The sequence below is a fragment of the Metopolophium dirhodum genome, chromosome 1 (assembly GCF_019925205.1).
Source record: "Metopolophium dirhodum isolate CAU chromosome 1, ASM1992520v1, whole genome shotgun sequence".
Lineage (NCBI taxonomy): Eukaryota > Metazoa > Arthropoda > Insecta > Hemiptera > Aphididae > Metopolophium > Metopolophium dirhodum.
Window position 1 is genome coordinate 139,195,993 of NC_083560.1, and position 20,088 is coordinate 139,216,080.

The 20,088-nt window shown below is 38.7% G+C and overlaps 1 protein-coding gene across 1 annotated transcript; it reads right to left on the reverse strand.

Annotated features, from left to right (window-relative positions):
- Positions 1-2,135: 2,135 nt before the first annotated feature.
- On the reverse strand, positions 2,136-20,085 carry LOC132932766 (uncharacterized). Its single transcript, XM_060999131.1, has 5 exons — positions 20,056-20,085; positions 19,917-19,993; positions 2,504-2,643; positions 2,390-2,437; positions 2,136-2,323 (listed from the first exon to the last, which is right to left on the reverse strand). The coding sequence occupies exons 1-5, from the start codon at positions 20,083-20,085 to the stop codon at positions 2,136-2,138; spliced, it is 483 nt and encodes a 160-aa protein (XP_060855114.1).
- Positions 20,086-20,088: the final 3 nt, after the last annotated feature.

Below are 20,088 nucleotides of genomic sequence, written 5' to 3' on the forward strand. Positions count from 1 at the left end.
GAACACTTAAGGTTTTCTCACATAAATTTACATTTTCTTAATGTTACTACTACACAAAGTAGGTATTACTAGAGACTCCTAACTAACCTCTCCTTTTTTTGTGAACTGTGTACTGGATAAGTGTTTTATAATTTCACATATTGCCGTACTGTTAGCAATGTTAAGATTATTTTAATACTTTCTCTCCTTTATTTATACAACTAACTTTGTTTGTACTACGGTGTAACATATTTACTACTGATGTGTGTTATATCAATACTTAGTGGTGATAAATATAGGTGTGCTTGATTTTATCACATTGAAGACTCTTTAAAAAATAACACCACATATATGATTTCATATTCAACCTTACATTCAACTTATCATATAATGATTTCATATAAATGCACTTATTGCATACGAGTACCTACACTTACTGTTATAGAGTGCAATACATTTTTTAAATGTAAGTCGTTATTGTTGTTGTTACAGTAATACCTAACCAACACAAGATTGAACACACAATCATTAAAATGTTTTCTTTTTATTGTTGTAAGTTAAAGTTCTGTATTAAATAACACATTTTTTTTTCTACTATTACTACTACTACTACTACTACTACTACTACTACTACTACTACTACTACTACTTACTACTGAACTAGGCCATTTGTAAGTTGTGTACTAGATAAGTATTTTATTAGTATTTTATTTTAATACTTAATACAACATTGTACTGATGTTAGGATGGACAGAGCTTAGATTTAGGCGTAGTCACACACATTATTTTGTACAACTCTTTGAAAAATGATCTGGACTACAACATGTATACTTTTATACTTTTATACAGTGCAATACAGTTTTACAACGTTTCAAAGTTATTGTTGTTAGAAAGATTATTAGTATGTGTGAAACAACTTAAATATTCTTCTGTGGATTTCTTTGTTCTATGATTGGTACTTGTAAATACAACAGATATCTTAACCTAGAGCATTGTACTGATGTTATTTAGGTAGACCTTTTTCTCTTGAAAATCTCTTAACAACATTTATCTTATACTATCTATATTGTTGTATTGATGTTTTACACACCTTCAATGGCATTTAGTAGTATTATACAAGTTCTACGGTTACAGTTAGTTATTATATTATTATAGGCATTTGGAAAGTTTTCTTACACAGTTAATATACATTACTTTGTAATGTATAGTTAATTATATTCAATATTTTATTGGTGTTTGACCACCAATTGTCATTACAATGTTTGTATATTATAATACATTTAAACGCCTATGTCAAGAACTTTGTGATTTATATCAGTATGAATTATTTTAAATAATAGTCCAAATATCAGTTAGTTTCAAGTAGACTGTATTGTTATGTTTGTATTATTTTTACTGTGATAGGTAACGTTTTAATTGTATCATCAATATTTTACTAGCTACCTTATTATTATTATTACCTACCTATTACACTCTAAGCTATTTTACCTCTCATCACTTAGAATTACTGGTAATTTGTAAATAATTTGTAACGTCTATGTAAGAATAAAAATAATATTGCAAGGCGAATCATGACTTATATTTAATAGCCTAAAGTTTTATTTGTATCGTCACCGTATTATAATGACACATCAGTATTGGTTGGTGTTCTTTGTATTACACTACCTATTTTTGTGATACACATCTACCAATGGCACAAACTATTCAAATACATAATTACACAAGTGAACATATCACATCAGACCCCTAGAAATTGTACATCTAACACATAGGCTACTCATATTATTATACTCTAATATTACTACTATTAACTAATGTGTTAACCATGATTATTATATTAAGGTAAGAAATAAAAACAAGACATGTGAAAAAAAAAGTTTTTATTCATGAGATCTGAAAAATATTAGAGGAAAAAATATTGTTAGGATAATGGCATTACAAAAAAATTATCCAATTGACTACTTACGGTGTTGAAATTATTAGCGCCTCCAGCTGCCGCAACGCCGAATCACACGAGCCACCAGCCATCGATTCATACAACGTCTACAATTTATATAAACAAATTAAACATGGCATTAAAAGGTATTCTCAAATTCACAACTAACTGTGGTCTCTCCAATACCACATGTGTGCATTCATATCTTACAATTTTGTATTTATTTAGCACTATTAGGATTAAAAATATTACTTACGGTTGATGCCATCGGGGTTGATATTCCGATAGGTTGGGGACCGGGAGTCTGAGTGCGTGTCGACCTTGCACTCAGACTCCGCGGCGGCCTTACCCTAACGGAACTCAACCCTCCACGTTGTGTGGCTGGTGCTCTCCTAGGTGTTTGTGGGGCTATAAATATAACAAACGTTATTAATTTAATTTTAATTTTATTATGAAAATGCGATATACACTCACCGAGGCATTGCCGGACAGTGTGCCCCATTTTATTGCATCTATAACATCCTGAAACACGATGTAGGCGTTAATTAATAGTAAACTTTTAAATTTTCCTATCACCTATGTACTTACGGCGTTTGGGGGGTGCCTTTCGCGGCGGTTGATGGCGATGGCGTGCGGCGACGGCGGTCTCGGCCGGCGGTGCAGGGGCGGCGGTGCTCATGTTTAGTGTTTGCACCGCCGCATTGAAGTTGATCTTTATATAATTCATTCTAAAAAGAAAAAAGATGCAACATTTACAGTATGTCAGCGCAATATATTTGTTTTTTCTATATTGGTCTCCCCGACCTGTGCAACGTAGACACAGTATAGATATTTAACAACTTTGCCGGAAAGCGTGGACAGGTGCTTACAAAAAATCTAAGTTTAAACATTAAATATTTTAATTTTCTGACGGAAAGCATTTGTTACATTATACTGATTGATAAATACCTGCGATCTGCGGTGAACGTTTTAAAAAAAAAAATTAAATTAATAATACAAAATATACTCACGTGTTGTCCGTCGGACGGCAGTCGGATGTTTAAGAACGGTTTGTGGGACGTCGGCGCAGTTAATTGTCAACGCAGGTAACCCATGCAGGTAACAAATTGATTAATTGACATTATATCGACATTGATTGATACACACGCAAACATGATTTTCAAAAATTCCCGCCTTCGACAAAATACCGACTATTACTTATAACGACAACAATTACTTATTACTACGGCGAACGTCATTAGAAGTGACTGACCTGCTAGACACCCAAAAAAATACGGCGACTAAATGATTTGCACGGACGCCCGAAATATTTTGAATTTTTTTCATGTAAATTATTACTTAATTTTGCGTTTTCGGTGACAGTTATGAACGCTGTCCGCGATTCGACGCAGTCGGATTGCATACCTGACAACGTGACCCGGCCGTTGCACATTGTCCGCTATCCGACGAAGTCGGATTGCCTACCTGCACCACTGAGGTGACTGACCTGCTAGACACCCTAAAAAGACGGTGTCTATATGATTTGCATAAAAGCCCGAAATGTTTTACTTTTTTTTTTCACAGTAAAGAAAGCTGTCCGATATCCGACGCAGTCAGATTGCATACCTGACGACGTGACCCGGCCGTCGCATATTGTCTGCTACTCGGACCACTAAGGTGACTGACCTCCTAGACACCCTTAAAAGACGGTGGCTATATGATTTGCATAGAAGCCCGAAATGTTTTGAATTTTATTACTTAATTTTCCGTTTTCGGTGACAGTAATGAACGTTGTCCGCGATTCGACGCAGTCGGATTGGCTACCCTTATTACTACGGCGAACGTCATTCGAGGTGACTGACCTGCTAGACACCCATAAAAAGACGGCGGCTATATGATTTTCATGGACCCCCGAAATGTCTTACAATTTTTTTCACGTTTCACGTTTTGAACGTTGCATACCTGTTGCCGAGACATATAAGTCTAACGTCGAGGTAGGTGACTGACCCGCCAAACCCCAAATAAATCGAGGTGGCTATATGATTATCCGAAATATTTGAATTCTATTACTTGATTTTGCGTTTTTGAAGGCAGTAAAAAACTTACAGCTCTCCGGTTAACTAATCCACTATCCTTCTCACAAATCCACCATTCTTTTCATTAATCCAACATCCTTATCAGCAATCCAAAATCCTTATCACTTATCCACTTTTCTTATCAATATCCACCGTTCTTATCATAACACTCATAACCGACATCGGTTGACGACCAGACCACAAGACCACTGCGGCATCCGACATCGACAACACTCCTCACCAACCACGGGGGGTCTGGGGGTCTCCCCCAGCGACGCTCGGAGAGCTAGTCTTATAGTATAAAACGAAGACCCGTGTGGCGCCTCCTATGTCGATTTTCCGTACCAGCGTAAGAGACTACCAATGAAAAAATTCGACGGGCGGTCTCCCGGCGGCGGCGGAGCCGTCGCCGCGTTATCACTCCTTCTTATCACTTTTCGCGAATTCTTTCGATATTTTCAAAATTTCTTCACATTTCGAGTTTTACCCCCCCCTGGGGTCCCCGGGCGGCCCCGCTCGGACCTTATTCGCGTTCCCCGGTAAATTCACGTACCGCGCGCGGCCGTAATTTTTTCCCGGCGGGCCCGCCGCGTGGGCCGTTACGTGAAAACCGAGCGCCGCCGTCGCGGGCGTTTTTTTGCCTTTTTTTTTCGAGAATTCGAGTTTTAGCCCTCTTCGAGGCGTCCGCCCTCCCCGTTCGCGACTCATTCGCGTTCCCCGTTACGTTTATAGGTCGCGCGCGGCCGTACTCGAATATTTTAGTGCGCCGCGGCGTAGAGAACGATAGCGGAAAGCGCGGCGTCGTCGCTGTCTTACCGATTTTTCCGACTTTTTCGACTAGAGTCGCGTCTCGCCGCTCTCTCGAAAGTCTCACCTCCCCGTCGACGCGATATTCGCGTTCCCAGCTAAATTTATAGGCCGCGCGCGGCCGTACTTCGTCCGAGACGAGTCCCGGGGCCGCGGGACGACGCCGAGAGCGGAGCGCCGATATCGCCGCCGTCGAGTAGGTATTACTATATACAGGCATAAATACGTGCGTCGGAGGGACCGATTTTTTTTCGCGAATATCGCGTTTTCGACGTCCGGGGGTGGCGGAGCCTGTCGTCCGCCGCCCGAAGCGGTGGGATCGCCGGCTCAAAAGCCCTCCGCGGACGCCGGGACCGCGTTCGCGATTCGCCGGGACGGCGAAACCGCTTAAGAGTCATAGATTCGACACAACTTTTCAACTCGGTAGGTAGGTAGGTAGGTAAGGCGTCGGTGCGGTTGACCCGGGGGTCGTGGTTTCGATGCCGGCCGCCGGGAATTTCGTAAATTTGCGGCGGCCGTGATATTTCGGAATTTTTTTTTTTCGCGTTTTTTTTTTTGTCATTTTCCTTTCGCCATCACTTTCGCCTTATCACTTTTGACGAATTTTCAAAATTTCTTCAAAATTCGTGTTTTAACGCCTTCGCGCACCTCGGACGGCCCCGTTCGGACCTTATTCGCGTTCCCCGTTAAATTGTGAGGCCGCGCGCGGCCGTACTTTGTCCCGTCCCGTCCCGCCGAGGCCGAGACGACGTGCGATAGGAGTGCCGCCGTCGCCCGCGTTTTTCGATAATTTTTTCGAATAGTCGAGTTTTAACCGTTTTGGAAACGTCTCACCTCCCGTTCGCGACTTATTCGCGTTCCCCGTTACATTAATAGGCCGCGCGCGGCCGTACTTGAATATTTTAGAGCGCCGCGGCGTAGAGAACGATAGCGAAAAGCGCGGCGTCGTCGCCGTCTTACCGAGTTTTCCGAGTTTTTCGACTAAAGTCGCGTCTCGCCGCTCTCTCAAAAGGGACGACGCCGAGAGTGGAGTGCTGATATCGCCGCCGTCGAGTAGGTATTACTATATACAGGCATGAATACGTGCGTCGGAGGGTCCGATTTTTTCGCGTTTTCGACGTCCGAGGGTGGTGGAGCCGGTCGTCCGCTACCCGTTGCGGTGGGATCGCCGGCTCAAAAGCCCTCCACGGACGCCGGGACCGCGTTCGCGATTTGCCGGGACGGCGAAACGGCTTAAGAGTCATAGATTCGACGCCAGTTTCCAACTCTGTAGGTAGGTAGGTAGGTAAGGCGTCGGTGCGGATGACCCGGGGAGTTATGAACAGTTATGAACGTTGTCCGCGATTCGACGCAGTCGGATTGCATACCTGACGAAGTTACCCAGCCGTCGCACATTGTCCGCTATCCGACGAAGTCGGATTGCCTACTCGGACCACCGAGGTGACTGACCTGCTAGACACCCTTAAAAGACGATTGCTATATGATTTGCATAGAAGCCCGAAATGTTTTGAATTTTTTTTCACGTAATTAATTTTTCCGTTTTCGGTGACAGTTATGAACGTTGTCCGCGATTCGACGCAGTCGGATTGCATACCTGACGAAGTTACCCAGCCGTCGCACATTGTCCGCTATCCGACGAAGTCGGATTGCCTACTCGGACCACCGAGGTGACTGACCTGCTAGACACCCTTAAAAGACGATTGCTATATGATTTCCATAGAAGCCCGAAATGTTTTGAATTTTTTTTCACGTAATTAATTTTTCCGTTTTCGGTGACAGTTATGAACGTTGTCCGCGATTCGACGCAGTCGGATTGCATACCTGACGAAGTTACCCAGCCGTCGCACATTGTCCGCTATCCGACGAAGTCGGATTGCCTACTCGGACCACTGAGGTGACTGACCTGCTAGACACCCTTAAAAGACGATTGCTATATGATTTGCATAGAAGCCCGAAATGTTTTGAATTTTTTTCACGTAATTAATTTTTCCGTTTTCGGTGACAGTAATGAACGTTGTCCGCGATTCGACGTAGTCGGATTGCATACCTGACGAAGTTACCCAGCCGTCGCACATTGTCCGCTATCCGACGAAGTCGGATTGCCTACTCGGACCACTGAGGTGACTGACCTGCTAGACACCCTTATAAGACGATTGCTATATGATTTGCATAGAAGCCCGAAATGTTTTGAATTTTGCATATTTTTTTTCACGTAATTTATTACTTAATTTTGCATTTTTGGCGACAGTTGTGAACGCTGTCCGCTATTCGACGCAGTCGGATTGCATACCTGATGACGTGACCCGGCCGACGCATATTGTCTGCTATCTGACGAAGTCGGATTGCCTACCCACACCACTGAGGTGACTGACCTGCTAGACACCCTTAAAAGACGATTGCTATATGATTTGCATAGAAGCCCGAAATGTTTTGAATTTTTTTCACGAAACTTATTACCTAATTTCGCGTTTTCGGCGACAGTAATGGACGCTGTCCGCGATTCGACGCAGTCGGATTGCATACCTGACGACGTGACCCGGCCGTCGCATATTGTCTGCTATCCGTCGAATTCGGATTGCCTACTCGGACCACTGAGGTGACTGACCTGCTAGACACCCTACCCTTATTATTACGGTGAACGTCATTTGAGGTTACTGACCACCTAGACACTCAAAAATATACGACGGCTATATGACTTGCATGGACGCCCGAAATGTTACAATTTTTTTCATGAAACTTATTACCTAATTTCGCGTTTTCGGCGACAGTAATGAACGCTGTCCGCGATTCGACGCAGTCGGATTGCATACCTGACGACCGGCCGACCTATATTGTCTGCTATCCGACGAAGTCGGATTGCCTACTCGGACCACTGAGGTGACTGACCTGCTAGACACCCTTAAAAGACGATTGCTATATGATTTGCATAGAAGCCCGAAATGTTTTGAATTTTTTTTCAAGTAATTAATTTTTCCGTTCTCGGTGACAGTAATGAACGCTGTCCGCGATTCGACGCAGTCGGATTGCATACCTGACGAAGTTACCCAGTTGTCGCACATTGTCCACCATTCACAATCCACTATTCTTATCATTAACCCAGAATCCTTATCAGAAATCCAAAATCCTTATCACTAATCCACCATCCTTATCATAAATCCACTTTTCTTATCAAAATCTAAAATCCTTATCACTTAATTTTTTCACAGATCCCTATCACTAGACCTCTGTATCACCCATACACCGCGTCGGCTTCGGTTGACGACCAGACCACAAGACCACTGCGGTTTCGATGCCGGCCGCCGGGAGTCAATTTGCGGCGGCCGTGTTAAATCGGAATTTTTTTTTCCACATTTTTTTTTTTGTCATTTTCCTTTCGCTATCATTTTCGCCTTATCATATTATATATTCGTATTGAACGAAAATTTTACCTTTTTTTTCAAAATTCGAGTTTTACCCCTTTCGAAGACGTCGGACCTCCCCCTTGATGACTTAATCGCGTTCTCCGCTAAATGTATTGACCGCCTGTGGCTGTACTTCGTTCGCGAACAGCGAGATCGGACGGCGTCGTTATTATTATGTACAGGCATATATTATATATATATGCGTCGAAGCGTTCGATTTTATATTTTACAGACTTTTGCCTACTCGGTCTCGGTGACGCCGTGAGCTACTCATATCGGTATACATATATATTTGATACACGATATAGCCACAGAAGGTACTGTAGGTACATGTATACTTAATTAAATAAACGCCTAAATGTTAAGAGTTGATACGGTCGTTGGGTTAGTTGAATTATATAATAATATCCTAGCTCGAGTCGACGATGGATGTGACGGAAACGTTCGAATACTTATATTATTATTGATCGATTGGTCGATATGACTATACTACGGGTAGGTATATTTTGTATGCCACACTAAATTTTTGTTTACCAAATTTGACTCACCTAAAAACTGTAATTTATTATTTACCTTTTGATTATCTATTTATTAATTTGATTTTATGCTCATGATTAAATACACAATACCTACCTACATAAGTAATATCAAATAGTATAGCCAATTCATTATACAATTTAACTTTATATTAATGATTACCAGTTCTGACTCACCTAAAAACTGCAATATAGTATGTACCTACTACATAGTAAAGAGCATAAAATCAAATTAATAAACAGTTAATTTAAAGGTAAATAACAAATTGATAATAACGAATTGCAACAGATTCTAAATAATATTAATACAATAACAAAATATAACTTATGGAATATATGGGACGGTTCTTTTATACTTGAATTAGACAATAGTAATATAATTTACCTACATTGTATAATATGTAGGTAGTACTAAATATATTACAGTTTTTAGGGCAGTTGATTGTTTGAGGTAATATAATTTGCTAATTATAAATTTTATGTATGATACAAAGCTGCTGCAGATACTATATAGTACAATAATTATTATGAACTTATAGATCTTAATGTATTTAATTAAATTCTGGCAGTTAAATTGTATAAAGATATGGCTATACTATTTGATATTACTTATGTAGGTAGGTTTAGTTATGAGTATTAAGTGATCAATTAGACTATTTGATAAATAATTAGCTACATTTATTAAGCATTGTTTGATAGGTTCAATCATTAGCATAAAATCAAATTAATAAAATATAACAAATATACACAGCTAATGCTTTTATTATCTTATAATAACTAAACTAAATGTTAACTATGTAGTACCCACTTCATTCATTACAGATTTTTGGTGAGTCAAATTTGTTGTAGCATACAAAGATGATACAGATTTTAAATAATACAATATTAATAAAGAAAATAAAAATGTATGTATTTAATTAAAGTCTGGAAATTAAATTGTATGATTATATGACTATATACTATTTGAAACAACTTATATAGGTAGGTTTAATTATGAGTATTATATGAAATCAACTATTTAATACATAATAAATTAATTACTCGAATAGACAATAGTAACATAACTAATGTACATGCATACTATGTTGTGCTAAATATATTACAGTTCAAGTGAGTTTATTTACCCCGTAAAGAGCATAAAATCAAATTAATAAACAGTTAATTTAAAGGTAAATAACAAATTGATATACACAGCTATTGCTTTTATTGTCTACCTTTATTGAGCAATATTTATTGGACTCGATTATGTGGTTAAATATTAAATATGTAATACCTATACTATGCAGTAGGTACTTAATATATTACAGTTTTTAGGTTAGTCAAATTTGGTAATCATAAATTTACTGCAACAGATTCTAAATAATACAATAACAAAATAGAACTTATGGAATATATGGGACGGTTCTTTTATACTTGAATTAGACAATAGTAATATAATTTACCTACATGTATACTATGAAGGTAGTACTAAATATATTAAAATTTTTATGGCAGTTGATTCTTTGAGGTAATATGATTTGCTAATTATAAATTTTATGTATGATGCATAGCTGCTGCATATACTATATAATACAATAATAATTATTATAAACTAATAGATCTACATGTATTTAATTAAATTCTGGCAGTTAAATTGTATAATGATATGGCTATACTATTCGATATTACTTATGTAGGTAGGTTTAGTTATGAGTAGCAAGTGATCAATTAAACTATTTGATAAATTGTTAGCTACATTTATTAAGCATCGTTTGATAGGTTCAATCTTTAGCATAAAATCAAATTAATAAAAAACAAATATACACAGCTATTGCTTTTATTATCTATGTTTATAAAGCAACACTCCCATATCGTTTGACATGGGCTCGAATATTAAATATTAAAAATATAATATACTATGTAGTGGGTACTACAGTTTTTAGGTGAGTCAAATTTGGTGTAAAATACTAACGATGCTACAGATTTTAAATAATACAATATAAATAAACATAGGAAGTAAAAATGTATGTATTTAATTAAGGTCTGGAAATTAAATTGTATGATTATATGACTATATACTATTTGAAACAACTTAAATAGGTAGGTTTAATTATGAATATTATATGAAAAACTATTTAATACATAATAAATTAATTACTTGAATAGACAATAGTAACATAACTAACGTATAGTATGTTGTGCTCAATATATTACAGTTCAAGTGAGTTAATTGGTTGAAGTAATGTATTATGATATGACTATACTATATGGATAGGTTTTGAGCCCATGTCAAACGATTATGTGGTTAAATATTAAATATATAATAAAATATTTCAGTTTTTAGGTGAGTCAAATTATGTATATTAATAGACAAAAAATAACATATTATGTATTTAATTAAATTCTGGCAGTTAAATTGTATTATGATATGACTATACCATTAAACTATTTAATAATTAATATTTAATTAATACTATTTTATTATCTACACATTTATTGAGTGACCCCCCTATATTATTTAACAAGGGCTGCATTATATGGTTCTTTACTTGAATAGACAATAGTACAATATAACTATATAGTACCCACTTAATTCATTACAGTTTTTAGGTGACTTGATTGGTTGAGGAAATTAAAAATTATAATGCTGCAGATACCATATAATACAATATTAATAAACAAATAGATTTTCATATATTTCAGTAAAATCTGGTAGTTAAATTGTATAATGATATGCCTATACTGTTTGATATTGCTTATGTATAGATACGTTTAGTAAATATTGTTTTTAAATAAGTAATTGATTAACAACAATAATTAATTTAGCGGCGTAAAGTCGTTATTACTATATACAGGCTTTAATATATGCGTCGGAGGGATATATTTTTTTGCGCATTACGGTTTAAGAGTCATAGATTTGACTTCAGTTTTCAACTCGATAGGTAGGTAGGTAGGTTTAGGCGTATGTGCGGATGACCCGGGGTCATGGTTTCGATGCCGGTCGCCGGGATTGAAGATAATTTGCGGCGGCCGTGTTAATTCGGAATTTTTTTCTCGCGTTTTTTTTTTCGTTATTTACCTTTCGCTATCACTTCCGCCTTATCACTTTTGACGAATTTTTTCAAAATGTCTTCAAAATTCGTGGTTTAACGCCTTCGTGCACCTCGGACGGCCCCGTTCGGACCTTATTCGCGTTCCCCGTTAAATTTTGAGCAAGACGACGTGCGATAGGAGTTCCGCCGTCGCCCGCGTTTTTCGATAATTTTTTCGAAAAGTCGAGTTTTAACCGTTTTGGAAACGTCTCACCTCCCCGTCGACGCGATATTCGCGTTCCCAGCTAAATTTACAGGCCGCAGGACGCCGCCGTCGAGTGGGTATTACTATATACAGGCATAAATACGTGCGTCAGAAGGTTCGATTTTTTTCGCGAATCTCGCCGTTTCGACGTCCGAAGACAGCGGAGCACGTCGTCCGCTTCCCGACGCGATCGCGTCCCCCTTTACGCGCCCTTTGAAGGACGTCGAAACCACGTTCGTAATTCGCCGGGACGGCGAAACGGCTTAAGAGTCATAGATTCGACACCAGTTTTCATCTCAGTAGGTAAGGCGTAGGTGCGGATGACCCGGGGTCGTGGTTTCGATGCCGGCAGCCGGGATTGAAGATATTTTGCGGCGGCCGTGATAATCCGTATTTTTTTTTCCGTTATTTACTTTTGCTATCACTTCCGCCTCTATTATTCGTAATTAACGAAAATTTCAATATTTTTTTCGAAATTCGAGTTTTACCTCCTTTTCGAACTCCATACAGTTCCGTTGAAACCTTATTCGCGTTCCCTCCTAGATGTATAGGCTGCTCGCGGCCGCGCTTCTTTCGCGACGAGTCCCGGGGGCCGATTGACATCGCGGAGAGCTCCACCGTCGTGTCGCTATTACTATCTTATACAGGCTTGAATATATGCGCCCGAAATGTTTTGAATTTATTACTTAATTTTGTGTTTTCGGCGACAGTAATGAACGTTGTCCGCTATCCGACACGGTCGGATTGCATACCTGACGACGTGACCCGGCCGTCGCATATTGTCTGCTATCCGACGAAGTCGGATTGCCTACTCGGACCACTGAGTTGACTGACCTGCTAGACACCCTAAAAAGACGATGGCTATATGATTTGCATAGAATCCCAAAATGTTTTGAATTTTTTTTCACGTAATTATTTTTTCCATTTTCGGTGACAGTAATGAACGTTGTCCGCGATTCGACGCAGTCGGATTGCATACCTGACGAAGTTACGCAGCCGTCGCACATTGTCCGCTATCCGACGAAGTCGGATTGCCTACCCGCACCACTGAGGTGACTGACCTGCTAGACACCCTAAAAAGACGATGGCTATATGATTTGCATAGAATCCCGAAATGTTTTGAATTTTTTTTTCCGTTTTCGGTGGCAGTAATGAAAGTTGTCCGCGATGCGACGCAGTCGGATTGCATACCTGACGACGTAACCCAGCCGTCGCACATTGTCCGCTATCTGACGAAGTCGGATTGCCTACCCTTATTACTACGCGAACGTCATTCGAGGTTTGACCTGCTAGACACCCATAAAAAGACGGAGGCTATATGATTTTCATGGACCCCCGAAATGTTTTAAAATTTTATTCACAGTAAAGAACGCTGTCCGCTATCCGACGCAGTCGGATTGCATACCTGACGACGTGACCTGGCCATCGCATATTGTCTGCTATCCGACGAAGTCGGATTGCCTACTCGGACCACAAAGGTGACTGACCTGCTAGACACCCTAAAAAGACGATGGCTATATGATTTGCATAGAATCCCGAAATGTTTTGAATTTTTTTTTCCGTTTTCGGTGGCAGTAATGAACGTTGTCCGCGATTAGACGCAGTCGGATTGCATACCTGACGACGTAACCCAGCCGTCGCACATTGTCGGATGCCTTATTACTACAGTGAACGTCATTCGAGGTGACTGACTTGCTAGACACCCATAAAAAGACTGAGACTATATGATTTTCATGGACCCCCGAAATGGTTTAAAATTTTTTTCACGGTAAAGAACGCTGTCCGCTATCCGACGCAGTCGGATTGCATACCTGACGACGTGACCCGACAGTCGCATATTATCTGCTTTCCGACGAAGTCAGATTGCCTACTCGGACCACCGAGTTGAATCAGCAGGTCGCTAGACACCCTAAAAAGACGGTGGCTATATGATTTGCATAGAAGCCCGAAATGTTTTGAATTTTATTACTTAATTTTCCGTTTTCGGTGACAGTAATGAACGTTGTCCGCGATTCGACGCAGTCGGATTGCCTACCCTTATTACTACGGCGAACGTCATTCGAGGTGACTGACCTGCTAGACACCCATAAAAAGACGGCGGCTATATGATTTTCATGGACCCCCGAAATGTTGTACAATTTTTTTCACGTTTTGAACGTTGCATACCTGTTGCCGAGACATATAAGTCCAACGTCGAGGTAGGTGACTGACCCGCTAGACCCCAAATAAATCGAGGTGGCTATATGATTATCCGAAATATTTGATTTCTATTATTTGATTTTGCGTTTTTGAAGGCAGTAAAAAACTTACAGCTCTCCGGTTAACTAATCCACTATCCTTCTCACTAATCCATCATTCTTTTCATTAATCCAACATCCTTATCAGCAATCCAAAATCCTTATCACTTATCCACTTTTCTTATCAATATCCACCGTTCTTATCATAACACTCATAACCGACATCGGTTGACGATCAGACCACAAGACCACTGCGGCTTCCGACATCGAAAACACTCTTTACCGACACCGGTAGAAGACGCGCTTTACGTCCGCTGCCGTCGCGCGCGTTTTTTGCCTTTTTTTTTCGAGAATTCGAGTTTTAGCCCTCTTCGAGGCGTCCGCCCTCCCCGTTTGCCCCTTATTCGCGTTCCCCGCTAAATTTGTAGGCCGCGCGCGGCCGTACTTTCACCGGTACGATTCCCGGGGCCGCGGGACGGCGCCGAGAGTCGAGTGCCGATATCGCCGCCGTCGAGTAGGTATTACTATATACAGGCATAAATACGTGCGTCAGAGGGTCCGATATTTTTCGCGAATATCGCGTTTTCGACGTCCGAGGGTGGCGGAGCCGGTCGTCCGCTGCCCGAAGCCGCGGGATCGCCGGCTCGATAGCCCTCTGCGGACGTCGAATCCGCGTTCGTAATTCGCCGGGACGGCGAAACGGCTTAAGAGTCATAGATTCGACACGAGTCTTCAACTCGGTAGGTAGGTAGGCAGGTAAGGCGTCGGTGCGGATGACCCGGGGGTCGTGGTTTCGATGCCGGACGCCGGGATTGAAAATAATTTGCGGCGGCCGTGTTAGTTCGGAATTCTTTTTTTCGCGTTTTTTTTTTTCGGTATTTAACTTTCGCCATCGCTTCCGCCTTATCGTGATATTCGTATTTAACCAACATTTTACGTTTTTTTTTCAAAATTCGAGTTTTACGCCTATCGAAGACGTCAGACCTCCCCGTTGATGACTTATTCGCGTTCCCCGTCAGATTTTGAGTACTTTTTTGCCCTCCGCGGCCGAGACGACGCGCTTTACGTCCGCCGCCGTTGCGCGCGTTTTTTGCCTTTTTTTTCAAATATTCGAGTTTTAGCCCTTTTCGAGGGGTCTGCCCTCCCCGTTTGCCCCTTATTCGTGTTCCCCGCTAAATTTCTAGGCCGCGCGCCACCGTACTTTCTCCTGTACGAGTCCCGGGGCACCAGTTTCCAACTCAGTATGTAGGTAGGTAGGTGAGGCGTTAGTGCGGATGACCCGGTGTCGTGGTTTCGATGCCGGCCGCCGGGATTGAAGTTAATTTGTGGCGCTCGTGTAATAACGGACCTCTTTTTTCGCCTTTTATAATTCTGACTCCCCGTTTGACCGATTGACGTCGCGGTGAGCGCATGAAAATAAATGAATTAGGCTTGAATATATGCGACGAAGAGCATTTTTTTCACGCGATTTTTCAAATATATGTATATAGATATACATATCATGCTTAATGTTTATGTAGGTCGTATAGGTTCTTATTATCCTACACGTGTATCTGATAAAAGACACCAATATACTAAACACGTATATCGTATGGTAACTTAATAATATTATATCATGTACCTACATAATAAATATATAAACATAACGGTCACGATGTTTTCGTTGGGTCGGTACCGAATGTCTTGACACATAATAATTATTATAATAACTATTACTTCAAGTGTAGGTATACCAATTTGCGTTCAATTGTACACTAATGACGTAGGTAAATATAAGTACGTTAGGTTAGGTGGTTGTTTTTTCTTATTATTATTGTGTGCGTACATACCCACAATACAATAATAGGTGTAAGTGTTTATGCATGCGTGAGAAATATTAAAAGTGGACCATCAATATTATACAGTGCACAATACTACGCGCGATAATACAGTACGACCGTTATTATACGCAACATTATACGCTTTGCGTGGGGTGGAGTGGAGCCGTGGGGGGACAACTTTGGCGACGCGAAACGCGCCCGTGTCAACCTGCCTCATCTCGTGACCGGCGCTCTTGCAACGTACATCAAATCTCACCGAAAAGCCTAATACGTTGTATTATTTAATATTCAGTGCTTTTCTTTGAGTTTTGTTGTTCTGCATTGGGCGCTTTTCACAAACCGGTGAGTAAACTTTTATATCTACTACTACTATATTATACTATTTAGATAGATAAACTACAGGTGTATTCGTGGCGGCGGCGCGTATCGCCAACGAACATATTTTCACCGCCTACAGACATCGTTCTCCGCTGCTCACGGCGCATTTCGAGTTTTTTTCGTACACTTTGAATACCTACAACGTTAATTAAACCGCATTCGTATTAGCTGAATACGTATTAGACGTGTAAGTCCGTTGGCCGTTTCGGCGCGTTGCCATTGCGGACACGTGTTTTACGGTTAATTCATAATATTGTGCTACTGCGAGCTGGGTATGTAATTTTTCGTATTTTTCTATTTTTTATGTACATCATGTAAGCCGGTGTGTACCTATTAATTCTAAAAATAACACACGATACTCATACATCACCGCTGATAACAAACTGTATCAGTCGTTTTTTTTTTACCACGAGGTTTTCATAATATTCAGTATTTACTTTTCACTTATTATTATTCCTATTATTATAATATGTTCGTTCGTGATGATGTTTTTAGGCTATTCAAAATGGTCAAACGCTGTGCTTTATGCGGAGTTGTGGACAACATCGATGACGTTTCCGTACACAGGTATTTCACACAACACGTTGATACATATCGATATATATATTATAATAAATAATGTGTCGCCTCTTAGATTTCCAACTGCCGTACATCGTCGTATTGAGTGGGTGGCATTTGTGGTGGACCATGGTTTTCCCGTGAACCAAACATCTCAGCTGTGTTCGAGGCATTTCGTCCCCGGTGTCGACTACGCTGTGGGAAACGCGCGGCGCCGCCGTCTGTGGCCCATGGCAGTGCCTTCTTTGGTGAGTGTGTTCAATAAATATCATTTCATTGCAGTACACCATGACGGTATGCCCGTCTGACTGGACTTCTAATACTGTTGTATACTCTCGTGAGTTTGATGTACCTACTGTGTATTTCAAACCTAACTTAATTTCATAACTTAACTCAATGGCATTCAAGCTTTTTGTTGTAACATAATACACATGACCTCACAAAAGTATACTTCTAGACCTTATAAATACGGTTTAATACACAATATCAAGTGAATGACATATTATAACAAAATTCATGATATTACACTCATTTGGATCACATATCTTCATTATTTCAAGTTTGATCAATTTTCACAACATTTACAATTTCTGCAGTGCTAATTTCATTTCATTTGTTTACGTTTATTCCATAGTATGTAATTTTTAAAGTTAAGCCAATGACAATGAGTAGTACCCAACCTGCGGTTAAAATTCCTTACATGCTTAATTATTCACTGTGCTCTTAGATGCATATCATTGTTTCTGTACTCTACTATACTACCATACTATACTGGCTCGGTACAACATTCTTGAAAACTAAATGTCTATTTTATCATAAAACTTTCATTCAACTTATTATATTATGATTAAATTGTAGAATAACTTGAACGACATTCAATTGTGTTACTGCTGTTTCAGATTTCAAACACTTTGCTTATCAAACACTGGGTAAAGCTTATTTTACCTAGATTAACTCATAACTATACTAATATATCAACTTTTACTATAGAACACTTAAGGTTTTCTCACATAAATTTACATTTTCTTAATGTTACTACTACACAAAGTAGGTATTACTAGAGACTCCTAACTAACCTCTCCTTTTTTTGTGAACTGTGTACTGGATAAGTGTTTTATAATTTCACATATTGCCGTACTGTTAGCAATGTTAAGATTATTTTAATACTTTCTCTCCTTTATTTATACAACTAACTTTGTTTGTACTACGGTGTAACATATTTACTACTGATGTGTGTTATATCAATACTTAGTGGTGATAAATATAGGTGTGCTTGATTTTATCACATTGAAGACTCTTTAAAAAATAACACCACATATATGATTTCATATTCAACCTTACATTCAACTTATCATATAATGATTTCATATAAATGCACTTATTGCATACGAGTACCTACACTTACTGTTATAGAGTGCAATACATTTTTTAAATGTAAGTCGTTATTGTTGTTGTTACAGTAATACCTAACCAACACAAGATTGAACACACAATCATTAAAATGTTTTCTTTTTATTGTTGTAAGTTAAAGTTCTGTATTAAATAACACATTTTTTTTTCTACTATTACTACTACTACTACTACTACTACTACTACTACTACTACTACTACTACTACTTACTACTGAACTAGGCCATTTGTAAGTTGTGTACTAGATAAGTATTTTATTAGTATTTTATTTTAATACTTAATACAACATTGTACTGATGTTAGGATGGACAGAGCTTAGATTTAGGCGTAGTCACACACATTATTTTGTACAACTCTTTGAAAAATGATCTGGACTACAACATGTATACTTTTATACTTTTATACAGTGCAATACAGTTTTACAACGTTTCAAAGTTATTGTTGTTAGAAAGATTATTAGTATGTGTGAAACAACTTAAATATTCTTCTGTGGATTTCTTTGTTCTATGATTGGTACTTGTAAATACAACAGATATCTTAACCTAGAGCATTGTACTGATGTTATTTAGGTAGACCTTTTTCTCTTGAAAATCTCTTAACAACATTTATCTTATACTATCTATATTGTTGTATTGATGTTTTACACACCTTCAATGGCATTTAGTAGTATTATACAAGTTCTACGGTTACAGTTAGTTATTATATTATTATAGGCATTTGGAAAGTTTTCTTACACAGTTAATATACATTACTTTGTAATGTATAGTTAATTATATTCAATATTTTATTGGTGTTTGACCACCAATTGTCATTACAATGTTTGTATATTATAATACATTTAAACGCCTATGTCAAGAACTTTGTGATTTATATCAGTATGAATTATTTTAAATAATAGTCCAAATATCAGTTAGTTTCAAGTAGACTGTATTGTTATGTTTGTATTATTTTTACTGTGATAGGTAACGTTTTAATTGTATCATCAATATTTTACTAGCTACCTTATTATTATTATTACCTACCTATTACACTCTAAGCTATTTTACCTCTCATCACTTAGAATTACTGGTAATTTGTAAATAATTTGTAACGTCTATGTAAGAATAAAAATAATATTGCAAGGCGAATCATGACTTATATTTAATAGCCTAAAGTTTTATTTGTATCGTCACCGTATTATAATGACACATCAGTATTGGTTGGTGTTCTTTGTATTACACTACCTATTTTTGTGATACACATCTACCAATGGCACAAACTATTCAAATACATAATTACACAAGTGAACATATCACATCAGACCCCTAGAAATTGTACATCTAACACATAGGCTACTCATATTATTATACTCTAATATTACTACTATTAACTAATGTGTTAACCATGATTATTATATTAAGGTAAGAAATAAAAACAAGACATGTGAAAAAAAAAGTTTTTATTCATGAGATCTGAAAAATATTAGAGGAAAAAATATTGTTAGGATAATGGCATTACAAAAAAATTATCCAATTGACTACTTACGGTGTTGAAATTATTAGCGCCTCCAGCTGCCGCAACGCCGAATCACACGAGCCACCAGCCATCGATTCATACAACGTCTACAATTTATATAAACAAATTAAACATGGCATTAAAAGGTATTCTCAAATTCACAACTAACTGTGGTCTCTCCAATACCACATGTGTGCATTCA